Source organism: Sciurus vulgaris, assembly GCF_902686455.1.
Source record: "Sciurus vulgaris genome assembly, chromosome: 3".
NCBI lineage: Eukaryota > Metazoa > Chordata > Mammalia > Rodentia > Sciuridae > Sciurus > Sciurus vulgaris.
Window position 1 is genome coordinate 112,643,297 of NC_136463.1, and position 12,952 is coordinate 112,656,248.

General features: G+C 38.9%; 1 protein-coding gene and 1 pseudogene across 2 annotated transcripts; both read right to left on the reverse strand.

Moving 5' to 3' along the window:
* Positions 1 to 4,868: 4,868 nt before the first annotated feature.
* Positions 4,869 to 5,282, reverse strand: LOC306656529 (large ribosomal subunit protein eL32-like; the record flags this gene model as incomplete). The annotated part of the gene is made up of 1 exon (XM_079131850.1): positions 4,869 to 5,282. The coding sequence occupies exon 1, from the start codon at positions 5,265 to 5,267 to the stop codon at positions 4,869 to 4,871; it is 399 nt and encodes a 132-aa protein (XP_078987976.1). The 5' UTR covers positions 5,268 to 5,282.
* A 3,048-nt stretch (positions 5,283 to 8,330) lies between these two features.
* Positions 8,331 to 8,729, reverse strand: LOC306656525 (2-iminobutanoate/2-iminopropanoate deaminase-like; annotated as a pseudogene). Its single transcript has one exon. The product of its transcript is annotated as a 2-iminobutanoate/2-iminopropanoate deaminase-like (transcript).
* Between the last annotated feature and the right edge of the window lie 4,223 nt (positions 8,730 to 12,952).

Consider the following 12,952-nt stretch of genomic DNA (forward strand, 5'->3'; position numbering starts at 1 on the left):
ATTTATTCTAGAAAATTTGGTAACAGAAAGTCCTTTTAATCATCAGTTTACTGAGAAGAATTTGGATTCAAATTTATATATTGAAGCTTACTCCATTACACTTGACATGTTTTTGAACCAATCATTTATGTCTTTGAGCCTCAAATTCTTTGGATAAAATACTCCCTATTTATACACCAAGTTATGTGAATATCTATGAAGCAATAAAAATGAAGTCTGTAAACTGGGTTTTATACTCATGTGGGCTATAACTCATGTTTAGACTTTATAAATGTTCTATAGAACTTCCTATGGGTTGTCACCACTGAAACTTCTTCAAAGAAAAGACAATCTCTCCAATAGACAGCACTGTCAAAATCACCTTACTGAATGTCTTTTCCACACCAGGATTCTCCATGCTTCCCATTAGCTACTGGGTCTATGAAAGAGTTAACAGCTGCTGTTAGGCATGTCTTGAAGGGCTGGTTATAAGAAAAGTGTATTTGAAAAATAAAGATGATTACAAAAAGCATAAATTATATTCTTTCATCCTTTGTTTTCTTGGGATTCCACTTCCAATTTTGGATAAAATATAAGAAAATCAGGAGAGGTAAGCATTGTATTACAAAAGAGATAAATGTCAAATCAGGCAGAATAGATGGGAAATACAGGCAGATCTATGTTTTAATCAGTAGTGATTTGCTTGGGAGTATTTTATATGTATTGTTTTCTTCGTAGAAGTGCATTGAATCAACAGGATTAGACAAATACAACAGATGGAAAAACTTACCTTGGTGAGCAAAGTATGGAGGGATCCAGATATGACAAAGAAGAACCCAGTGTGGGCTGGGGCTATAGCTCAGTTGGTAGAGTGTTTGCCTCACAAGCACAAGGGTTCAATCCCCAGTACTGAAAAAAAAAAAAAAAAAAAAAACCCAGTGCACAGCGTTGATGTTCTTGTGACCAGAAGAGACAGGGATGCCGGGGGATATAGTTTCGGTAGGAATTTTTATGGGAGACTATCATTACAATAACTAGGATTATATAGGGAAAGAGTTGAGTTATGTATAGAAGTAGTAGTGAATTTTTGGTGAGTCATTTATGTACCTACCTGAAGGAACAGAGGTAGGCACAGCTAATGCTTTTGGTGGTCACAAGTAGGCAATCCACTACCTCAGATGTTCTAAATTCCCTTCTCACCAAGTGGGTAGGGAGATCAAACCTTCCCTGAGATAGGTAGGGTGTGGAAGAGGTCACAGAACATTGAAAATGCTCAGGTGTTCAAACAGAGTGGGTTTATTATCAAAGAGATGTCTTGCACAAATCTTAAGTGAAGACTGACAAAATGATTTTAAAAAATTGCTAGTCTTGTGGTTGCTAATAATAAATATTCAGAAACATGCCTTTTACTGTTTACTTCTCCGACCTTGTAGATCATGAAATGTAGTTTGAGACTGTAGTGTAAGATCTATGGAGTAATGTGGGTATTGCTGTTAGCTGTAAATACAGTTCTTTATTATGGTTGCAGCTTGTTCACCCTAAAATAAAATCCAGCATGTGCTGAATTTAAGTTTAGCCTGGCTTACTTTTCTGCCAAAGAGAATGTAAGTATACTTGATATAATACCATGCTAATTTTCTTTTCAACACCAACCCAAATTTTGGATGTTCCTATCAGTTTATTATTAAACTTTCTTGCAAAAACAAAATGGGAGACTTTCAGGGCATCATCTTTGGCATCACATAGACCTGTTCAGATCTTGATTATGACACTTACTTGATTGCTAATCCTCACTTTCCTTATCTGTAAAGTTGAATGATAAAAATGTCTATCTTCTATGGTAATTCTGAGGTTTAAAGGAAGAAATGAATATAGACTGGGTTGGGTAGCCTTAATTTATAATATTCATTCTTTCCACCCAATTTACGTACCAATTAAGAAACAGACAAGGATATGGCAGACAGGAGACTATTGTCATTAATAAAGTGGACATGTAAAGTTTCAGGCTCCTGAAACTGAATATCCAAAATAGACAGGCTTACTGCCTGGTTACAGGCAGTACTGGACAATAGGTCTTCCCATCGGGCAAAGACCTTGGCTGCTAAGATTAGAGTTTACCTAAAATCAATTGAGATCACATGTTCCCTTTAAGGAGATTTTGCTACGAGAAAAGTATGGATTATAAATACTGTTTCTTCCAAACTCACCAGTGAGATAATTTGCTCCTCTCCAAGGAGGATGCATGGGGGTGGAAGTACTCAGGAGCGTTACAGCTCAAGTGCTTCAGTCCCCGGAGGAAACATCAGGAGTGGAGAATGAGAATTTCCTCCAAGCACAGTACCTAGTACAATGGACAGAGCCTTTATTATGTGAAGTCTGTGCTACCATAATTAAAAAGTGAGAATAATCATAGATTGTGTTTTGGACTTCGATACATATGGGAAAGAGGTAGGTGGCAAGGGTATAGGAGAAGATAAAACCTGAACACTGAAGGTCGACATATGTCCTAACATGCATTTTCATTTTGTTTTGTAGACAATGGGTGACTCCAAATTTTTTGAGTCAGGAAGAGACACTCTGCATTTTAGGATGAACTCTAACTGCAGTAAACAGTCTCTGTGAGCCAGGTACTATGCTATGCCTAGTACAATGTTCTCTGTTTCAGTCTTCACAACCATCCTGATAATAATACTATTCTCATTTTGCTCCCATTTTACAGAAGATAGAACTGAAGATTTAAAAGTTTAAGTAACCTAACCAAGATCCTGCTTATAAATGAAAAACAGAATTTGATCCCACATCTTCCTGGATGCCAAGATTCAGCACAGGTTTCCTGGGCATGTGACCTGTACATTCACACAGAGCCCTGAGTTTAGAAGGGCCTCAAGCCTGGTGTAAGCTCTGCTGTCACTGTTCGGAAATTCTTAATAGTTTTAGAATAAGAGACACACATATTCATTTTGCACTGGGTCTCTTAAATTATGTAGCCACCTCAGCCAAGATGTACTTTTTTCCCATCATCCTGGTCACCATTTCCCTAAATCTGAAGGATTCCACACAAATAAAGCTCCCCTTCCAATTGAAGAGTTGTGGAAAATTAACTACTCTAGGTGGAATATTAGTAAGTTACTGATTATGTATGGATGGTTCTGTGTTTATACATATAAATATCCAGGATTGAGAGCCAAATCTCTATGATCAATCTTTTTTTCAGATTCCCTTTGGTTTCCAGGGACTTTCTCAATGCTGCTATGCTGGCCCCAGGCTGCAAGTTGGACCCAGGCCAAGAGGTGGTGAGGACAAGGCCTGAGGATTAGTGGGAGTGAATACATCCCCATCTACACACACATGTCTGTCATATTCCAAGTCCAAGCCCAAATTAATTTAGGATTATCTTGCTGATGTTTTCTATATTTCAGCTTCCACCAATCAGCACAAACAAGTCAGAGACAATGGAGCATATGTTGGTATAATTTCCCAACTTTGCTGCAGCAACAGGTCCACCGAAAGGCAAGCAGCTACACAGATAATGGAGGGTGTTTTAGAACATGCTGTGTGAATAGCTCAGCACTGGGGCCTAATTTTCAATCTTCTAACTTAACCATAAATTCATAAAATTCTTTAAAGTAGTTGGACATTCTAAATATGTCTTTAAGAAAAAGCTTTAAAAAATTAGAGAAAAAATATGAAAATACACAAAGACCCTAAAAATAATTCTAAATCTTTCCATATTTTTTCATGTGCACACACACATACAAGCAGAGTTACAAAATGGAAAAGAGCGGGAATGTTGTTTTGTAATCTAAATTTTTTTTCTACTTAACATCTGAGCAAATAGTTTTGAAAAAAACTGTATTAGTTTTCTTGGGCATTTTAATCAGTTTTTTATGAAGAACATTGTTGCTTAAAATATGATTATTTTCGTAAACCAACCTGAAATATCTTCTTCAAAAGACATGTATATTTTTAAGAACTTTGATACATATTGCTGAATTGTTCTCTAGGTTGGATTTACATAGTTTACATATATAGTTCCAGTTTAATGTGGGGGTTCCTGTTTGCATAAACCTCTTGTAAAACATTTGGAACAAAAAAAGTTTAAAAAGTTTGGACCATGATCTATTTTTGTTAGGTTTTGTTTTGGGTTCCAGGTATTGAACTGGGTTTGGGGGGGCGGGGACTTAACCACTGAGCCACATCCCCACCCTCTTTTTATATTATATTGAGAGATAGGGCCTCACTGAGTGGCTGAGGCTGTCTCTGAACGTGTGAATCTCCCGCCTCAGACTCTTGAGTCCCTGGGATTTGGGTGTGCACCACCTTGTGGGTTTGCTTTTCTCTTTCTAGCTGTTCAGCAAGCCACCATGCAAACTGTCACCTGGAAAGGGCAGGAGATGCCCTGCCACTATTCCACACTCTGAGCCTCCATGATTGTATGGATAATAGTTTCTCTCCTTTGGAGAGAAAATATTTTCTGGGTTTACCATAGCTTTGGCTCTATCTTAGACACCACAGTTTTGGTTAAGAAAGATGACTATTGCTTGAACATCTTTTTTTTTTTTTTTTCATAAAGTTAGGTTTTAATTTTTTCCTGAGCTCCTCTTTTCTTGCTAAATAATATTCTTAATTTATTCTCTCACATATTGCTCTAAAATTTGCTGACCCTTTATCAAACAATTCGATAGTTTCCAATCTGGTCAGCATTAGTCATGTTGTTGCATGTTATTGCCTAATTTAAGTGCCTAAAAATAGCTTGTAAATAAGAGTTATATCTCAAGGATAATTCTTCCCACTAACACTGAAGCTTTGGTAGCCTTTTTTTTTTTTTTTTTTTTTTGACGGTTCTTATGGTTTTATTTAAGCACGCAAAAAGTGTGCCCATGAACTGCCTATTTATTTTCTTCTCTGCGCAGCCTGGCGTTGAGATTGGTGACTCTGAGGGCTGCTCTTTCCACAATGGCTTTGTGATTCTTGGAGGAAACATTGTGAGCAATCTCAGCACAGTAAGATTTGCTGCACGTGAGCAGCACTTCCGGCTCCTTGACGTTGTGGACCAGAAACTTCCGGAAGCCACTGGGCAGCACATGCTTTGTCTTCTTGTTGCTCCCATAACCAATGCTGGGCATCAAGATCTGGCCCTTGAATCTTCTCCGCACCCTGTTGACAATACCTCTGGGTTTCTGCCAGTTGTGCTTAATTTTGACATATTGGTCTGACCGGTGCCCGGTGAACTTCTTGGTCCTGTTTTTGAGGATTTGGGGCTTCACGAGAGGTCTGAGGGCAGCCATGATGCCGAATTCAGATGGCGGCCACCTCCGTAGGCAGCGCCGAGGAAGAGAGAGAGCCATTTTTATGCTAGAGTTGTCATCTGTATTGTTTATGGCTAACAATTCTAGAGCTTTCTAAAATTCATCCAAGAAAAAATAGCCTGAGAATCAGGCTTCTGGAGTCCAAATACTACTCACAGGAACTCAAGATACTTTTATAGCTCCGAGGTTTGTTTTACTTGGGACGTATTGATCAGGGGCCATAGTAATGAGAATTTTTAACTGGGAGTTGCTATAAAGAAATTTTCTCTGACTAGAAATTAAATAAGTAATTTTAGGGAAACGTGACATGCTTTGGGATCCTGAAAACACATTTATTCAGTCATGCTAATAAAGTAAACATGATTCTTTTCATTAATTGCTTCCATCTCAATTAACATTGCTCATTGAACTGTAGGAGGACTGAGAGAATGACATCAACTTGAACTTCAACTTTTAACCTCAACTGTGTGCTCAACTACTGCAGTAGCAGAGAGTTGCCGGTTGAAGGAAGGACTGTGGGTAGGACCCTTCCCTGTTGTTTCCTCATAAGGTTTCTTTGGAATAGTGCCTTGAACTTGAAGGATAATTTTTCTGCCTGTAACATCAGGGAACTGCTTGTCTAATTATTAGCTCAAATAAGAGGACCAACTAAACAGTCTGAGAAGGACTTGGGCAACATATTTGGGACACTACATAATAGTTTATGTTGGGCTCTCCTATTTTTTATTTTGCACTCTACTGCTCATTTTGGGAATCTTTGCACATTTCTTTTATTAGAAGATTATCATTTTATAATATACTTTGAACACACTTTTAGGTAGCTAAAATTGGATTTTAAAAAGTTTTGAGAATCCTGTTGCCTAGTAGAAATGGGGAAAAGCGGGACTAAGGACTTGAAATAGTTATTTTTAAATTGTTAGCAAATTCTCATTTTTCTAGGGGTGAATTTGAATTTACTTGTTTTTATTGCATCATTAGCTCTCTGATGCCTTTTTTAAATTGGTGCATCATAATTACACAGAACAGTGGGATTCGTTGTTGCATATTCATACGTGCACACAGAACAATATAATTTGGTCAATGTTTTTCTCCAGTTCTCCCTTTCCTCCACTCTCCTCCTGGTCCTCTTCCTGTACTGGATTTACTTTGTTTTAGTACTGGGGATTTAACCCAGACACACTTACCACTCAACTACCTCCCCGCCCTTTTTGTTTTTAATTTTGAGTTAGAGTCTCATTAAGTTGGTTAGGGCTTCCCTAAGTTGTGAAGGCTGGACTTGAACTTTCCTCTTGTCTCAGCCTCCAGAGTCTCTGTAATACAGATCTGTGCCACTGTGCCTGGCTCTACTGGCTTTTGTTTTCAGGAGTCCTTGATTCCCAGATACAGATATTTGATTATGGGGAAGATACCACCATATAATGTCTCTAATTCAAATATACACTACACCCTGTAAAAGAGAACTCCAACTTTCATACTGTTGACACAGTAACTGAGTCTTTAGTAAGTCATTCTAGCTTTGAAATAACAGAGTCATTTCAGAGAGATGGGTTATGTGACAAGACCTCAATTATGGGCATTTCACCCATTGCTGAGGAAACCCTCATCTGGGGAAGATTCCTTGAAATGGAGAACCCATCGCCTTTAAGGCTCACCACAATCACCCTCTTTACAAGTGGACCCTTGGATAGCGTCAACTCTCAGAATGTGTCAGGTGCATAAGTACACACTATGCTCTAGGCAGAAAGAACTTATGTAATTGCAAAACCTTGGTCATAATATACAGCAAGAGAAATGTGGGGAACATGTGTGGGAGTATTTCCAAGGATATTTTTCCAAAAAAGATATAACATTAGTTTTGATTGAATTCATTGATATGGGTATGCTTCCTGAAGAATCTGGATTTAATGTGTAAGTTTCATGCTAACATTTCACTAAAACTTGAATTCAAGGGTGGCCTTCAATTGATGAGGATGGTGTGCCAGAGCTTCTCTGATATGGTGTAAAGAAGGAAATCCACAGGTTTAGGGAAATAAAAATGTTAGACTAGGTTTATCAAGTGCAACCTAATGCCGATCTTGCTACCTACCACTCCACTAGAAGGCCCAGAAGACATTCTCTTAGCTGAGATACTGAAGAGTCCACTAGTGAAGGACACACCTGCATCCTTGAAATGCTTTATGATTGCTCTTTGAAGGCCACATGAGACTGTCAGGGTGCTGCCCATTTGGAGGGGCTCCCTGATTTGATTATGATGTACCTTGATGTAGTTTCATATTGTGTTTTAGAGTTTATTGGGTTTCTAGCAAATGCATATTTATGTTCTTCAACAAATTTGAACATTTTTTAGCCATTATTTCTTCAGACTTTTTCTTTTTGCAGCAATGGGGATTGAACCTGGAACACTACTGCTGAGCTATATCCCCAGTTCTTTTTATTTTTTTATTTTGAGACAAGGTCTTGCCAAGTTGCCTAGGTTTACCTTGAACTTGTAATCCTCCTGCCTCAGCCTCCTGAGTAGTAGGGATTTTAGGTGTGTGTCCCCCTTCCCAGCTTTTTTTTTTTTTTTTTTGGTAGGGAACTCTGCATGTCTACATTATTTCCATTAGAAAAATGTTATCTATAAAATATTTTGGTCTACTTTTTTCTCCTTTACTTCTACTATTCAAGATGGAACATTTACTCAAGCAAAAGCAGAATCACATATCTAACATGAGAGTTAAATGTTTCACATCATGAAATTAATAGGATTTAATTTAATCAGGTTTGCTCTGTATTATTTTTGGGGACAATGACTCATCTTTCCTACATGTTATGTTTTATTTATTTGAGTGACTATACAATGAATGACTCTTCTCTCATACTCAGTAATGAGTGCACCTAAATGTAATTTACAGCATTAGTAACTGGATTCATTGTCTAATATTCATGTCAAATCCCTCTCTGATATGGTATTTCCATGATAACTCCAGATATTTTAGTCTCAGGTACACCTCCCAACATCAATTATAAAAATCAAGATGTTAAAGACATGAGAGAACTCACTCATGCTGTTGTGAGAGGTCCACGAACAGCTACTGCTTCACCCTCAGCACCCTCTTGTGGGTAAAGCAGCAGCCTGGTAAGCAACCTAAACAGGAAAATTACTCTTGAAATGCTGTTTGTAGATCTCATTGACAGTATTGAAATCATTTATGTCAGCCAGCAAAACAGTTACTTTGACCACATTAGTGAACTCACAGTCTGCAGCTTTCAGAATTTTACCTATGTTTATAAGAACTTGGTTAACTTCTGCTGCTACCTCTCCTGGTACAAGCTGTTCTGCTTGAAGAGTCCCTGCCTATCTGTCCAGAGATGTAAATGATACTGTTGACTAACACTGCTTGACCGTAGGAACCAATGACCTTTCGTGATGCTGATCACTCTTTTGATCAGGTAAGACATGGCTAGTTCCTCTTTCTTGCAGCCCTTTGCAAACCCTGACCAGTAACTGACCAGCTGGGGCAGGCTGCTGAAGGGGCCAGCTGGGTGTGGGCTCACTAGGTATTCTGCCCAATTACTTTTTAAAAAATATTTTGCTGGGCTGGGGAGATAGCTCAGCTGGTAGAGTGCTTGTCTCGCAAGCACAAGGCCCTGAGTTTGATCCCCAGTACCGAAAAAAAAAAAAAAAAAAAAAAAAAAAAAAATTCTGTCCTCTCTTCTCCCTCTTCTTTTTGGAGCCTAAATTTACATGTAGAGTGTGCTATCTGAGGTTGTTCTGAAGCTCACTGTTTTTTGCCAGTTCTTTGTCATTATTTTCTGTTCATTTTGAAAAGTTTCTATTGATGTGTCTTCAAATTCACTAATACTTTCTTTTATAGTGTCTAATTAATTTTAATCCCATCTAGTATATTTTTTATCTCATGTACCATGTTGTACTTTTCAATCTTAGAAGTTGGATTTGAGTCTTTTTTATATCACCATCTATGACTCTCCTTACCATACTTATGGTTTCTTCTACTATCTTCAACACATGGATTATAATTATAATACCTGTTTTAATGATCATGATTATTAGCTCTGTAATCTGTGTCATTATCAGTCAATTTTAGTTGACTTCCTTTATGTTTTTAGGTTATATTTTCCTCCTTCTTTGTAGGCCCAGTAGTTTTTTATTGAATGCCAACAATTGTGAACTTTACATTTTTAGGTGTTGCATATTCTTTAATTTCTGTGCATGTACTTGATCTTTGTTCAAGGATAGTTAATTTAATGCAGGATAACAAAGTCTAGGACTGATTTTTTTTCCCTATTACTAACATATTCTATTTCTGAGTACCTTCCTGGTTTCCCTGTATTATTGCAAGGTCTTCCATTCTAGTTGGTCGTTTTTGAGTGGTTGAATAGAAAAATAACAACTCATTACATCACCTATGGCACCAGATACCAAGCAAGCAGTCAGTTCTGTAGTGGACTCCTACTGGATGCCCTCCAATTCAATCTTGACAATCTATCTGGAGATAGTGTCAGATCCCACATATTGACAGGACTTCATGAATTCAGTCTCACAGGACTTCTCCCCACTTTCAGCACTAACCACAAACTCCAGGTTGTTTTACCTGTGCTTTCAACTGACTGGTTATAATTCAGGGTTCCCACAAACCCCACCTTGAGTTTAATTAATTTGCTAAAGAAGCTCATAAACCCCAGGGAAACATACTTAATTTATTGTAAAAGATACTGCAAAACATACAAGTAAAGAAATGCTAGACCAACTTATATGGGGAGAGGCAAAGAGCTTCTGTGCCTTTTCTGGGTGTCCTACCCTCTAGGAACCTCTGTGTCCAGCAATCCAAATCTCTGAACCCTGTTCTTGTGGACTTTTATGGAAGCTTCATTCCATAGACATGAGTGATTAAATCATTGACCACTGGGGATCCACTCCGCCTTCAGCTGCTCTCTTCTCCCCAGAGGTTGGGGAGTAGATTAGAGCCAAAAGTCCCAATTCACTAATTCAGCCTTGGTCTTTCCTGTGACCAGTCCCAATCCTGAATTTACCTGGGGGATGCCAGTCATTAGTCAGTCATCAATTATCTCTTTGAAGATTCCAAAAGAAGAATGAAGACCGGATAAATTTATATTTCACAATATCACAGTGGTTCTTTTCCCAACCTTGGGCAGTATTTTCACATGCATTTGCTGATCACAACTCAGCTGAAGAATGTCTATAAGTAAGCCTCAATACATTTACAAGATTTTTAAATTAAAAGTTACAGAAACCCAACTTAAATTAGATTAAGTTAAAAAAAAAAAGGAGTATTTGTTGGCTCATAAGATTAAAATCCTAGGACATAACTGACTTGAGAGATAGTGGATGCAGGAGCAAATGAGGTCATCTCTCTTTTCTTTCTACATCTATCTCTTGTCTCTGGCTTTCTCTGGTTGATGCTGTGTGAGTTGTTATAGGAGATGGCTTTTTCCAAGCAGAGGTAAGACGGCTACAGGTGGTGGCAGCTTATATACAATATATAAGCTTCTAGGTCTTTTTTTAGGTCCATTTTGAATCTCAAGAGGAACTCATTGGCCTCTTTGAGTGGCCTGTCCCTCTCTGGACTAAACATTGTGCATGGGGTTGGGGGAGTGCTGATGTGCCAGGCCAGGACTAGCCCTACTAAAAATATTCAAATGAATTCCTTGCAGGAGAGAACAGTCTTATTACTGGAAGATGTTGAGGAAGGAACTTTGGGGAGAAAAAAATAATCAACACACCCAGCTTCTTCATCTGTCAAGTAGGTTAAATAATCTAAAATGTGATAACATTGTAGGAGTCTGGAATATCCTAAGCATAGCATGTGTTATGATATTAGCAATCATCTGACCTTAGTACTTCAGCTGTCAGTAAATTCTTCCACTTCTTCGCATTACTCTCATTTTCTCCTTTTTCTGTGCCAAGAGTTGCTTGAATTCCTACCTGTGGGCCTCAGTTTCTAGGTAACTGGGTTCCTGATGGTTCACCATTGCAATTTCTCAAATATACCTGCTTCTGCTTTGCCTAAGTAGAGATCTTATGTAAGCATCAAAATAGCCACAGGAAACAGATGGTCCACTTGAATTGGGTAATTTGAAGAGAGTTTAATAAAGGGATTATTTATAAAGGTGTTGGCAGGTCAGAGGGAAATCACAAGGGATAGCGCAATACCCTGAGCTGGTGAAAGGGTACTGTTATTGCACAAGGTTTGATGGGACAAAGGACAGAATGGCAACTGGAGTTAGAAAGAGAGGGACACCTGACAGAAACTAAGAAATCCAGCCTACCTGTGTTACCCCACAGAGAGGGATATAGTGTGTAAATACCCTGGCCTCCTGACTCACCACCCTACTTCTTCCTGATCTCCAGTGTTCCCCATTGGGTGAATCCAGTGGGAAGTCAAAGGCAAAGGAGCCTGTTTCACAGCCCAAAAGTCAGCCCCTTCCTGGGGCACAGAGAAGGTTGAGGAAGAGAAAAGACTAGAAGAACAAAAAGGAAGCATCCAGCAACCTGAACTTAGTTTAGATGCTTTTCCCAGGGTGAAAAAACTTACTCTTGTCTGTTCAGAATTTCTCTGCTCTTGAGGTGGGGAAACTGAATTTCTACAGCCTGGAAAGGGAACGATTGCTGCCAGCCTCTATTATTTAAGAAAGCAAAATGCTGCTTGTGATTGCCTGGAAATTTGCAACCTCATAACAGGAGGTTTTGTTCTTCAGTTGGGTCTCTTGAGTGGATCCTAAATCAAACCATTTCTTGAAGGAGACAGTTTTACTACTGGGCAACCAGAGAGAATTAGCACCAAGAAAGGAGAGTTGTTACCTTATGTGGTCAGAGAGGAGGCAACTTGGCTGCCTTGGAAGACTAGTCTTTCGACGTGTTCCACAGATACCAAATTCATCTTATTTTCAAAGTGCTTAGAATGGAAGCCAAGGATGTAGCAGGGGGAAGTGAAAATGCATAGTAATGAAAAGGGGAGATGAGGAGGTAAAAATGGGTTGCTGAAAATATAGATGGATAACAGCAGAGACGAGGGAAGAGGTACCTGATTGCAAAGTGGAAAGTAAGAAGTGCTAGAGAAAAACTTTCAACCTAGGAGCCACAGGCAATCTTGCGGTGGAGAGAAAGAGCAGACTTAGTCCAGCTTTGGCGGTGGCTGATGAACAGGGGCCAAGCAGCTGCTGATTAACAACAGTTACAGGAAAATGAAGGCCTAGTTGAGATATCTGCTCTTTATTTTGAAACCTAATTTTTTTTTTTTTTTCCCCTGAAACGCCTTGGAAGCCACTTAGCCACGGCAAATGAGGAAAAGAGAAAGCCACAGGCCTGCACAGAGCAGGGAACTTGCTGAGCCACTAGAAGGGTGATTTCAGACCAGTACCTTAGGCAATGATCCCAGCGGAGGCCTGAGTATTTTGGATATATTACCTAATAATATTTCAAAAGGAAAACCACAGCCCAATAGCCCTGGGTTTAGCGCATGTTTATCTTCACAGCCTTTGTCTTTCAGAGATCAGTGCTCTGCTGCTGTGTTGCTATTGTAAGGATGGAAAAAATAGAACCATTTTAATGTTGTGCTGTTTGCCTTTCCCGACAGTTAAGGAGCAGCCCATTATTAGCTGGCAACACTGTTGTGACATCAGTGGTGACTTTGCTGCTTGGG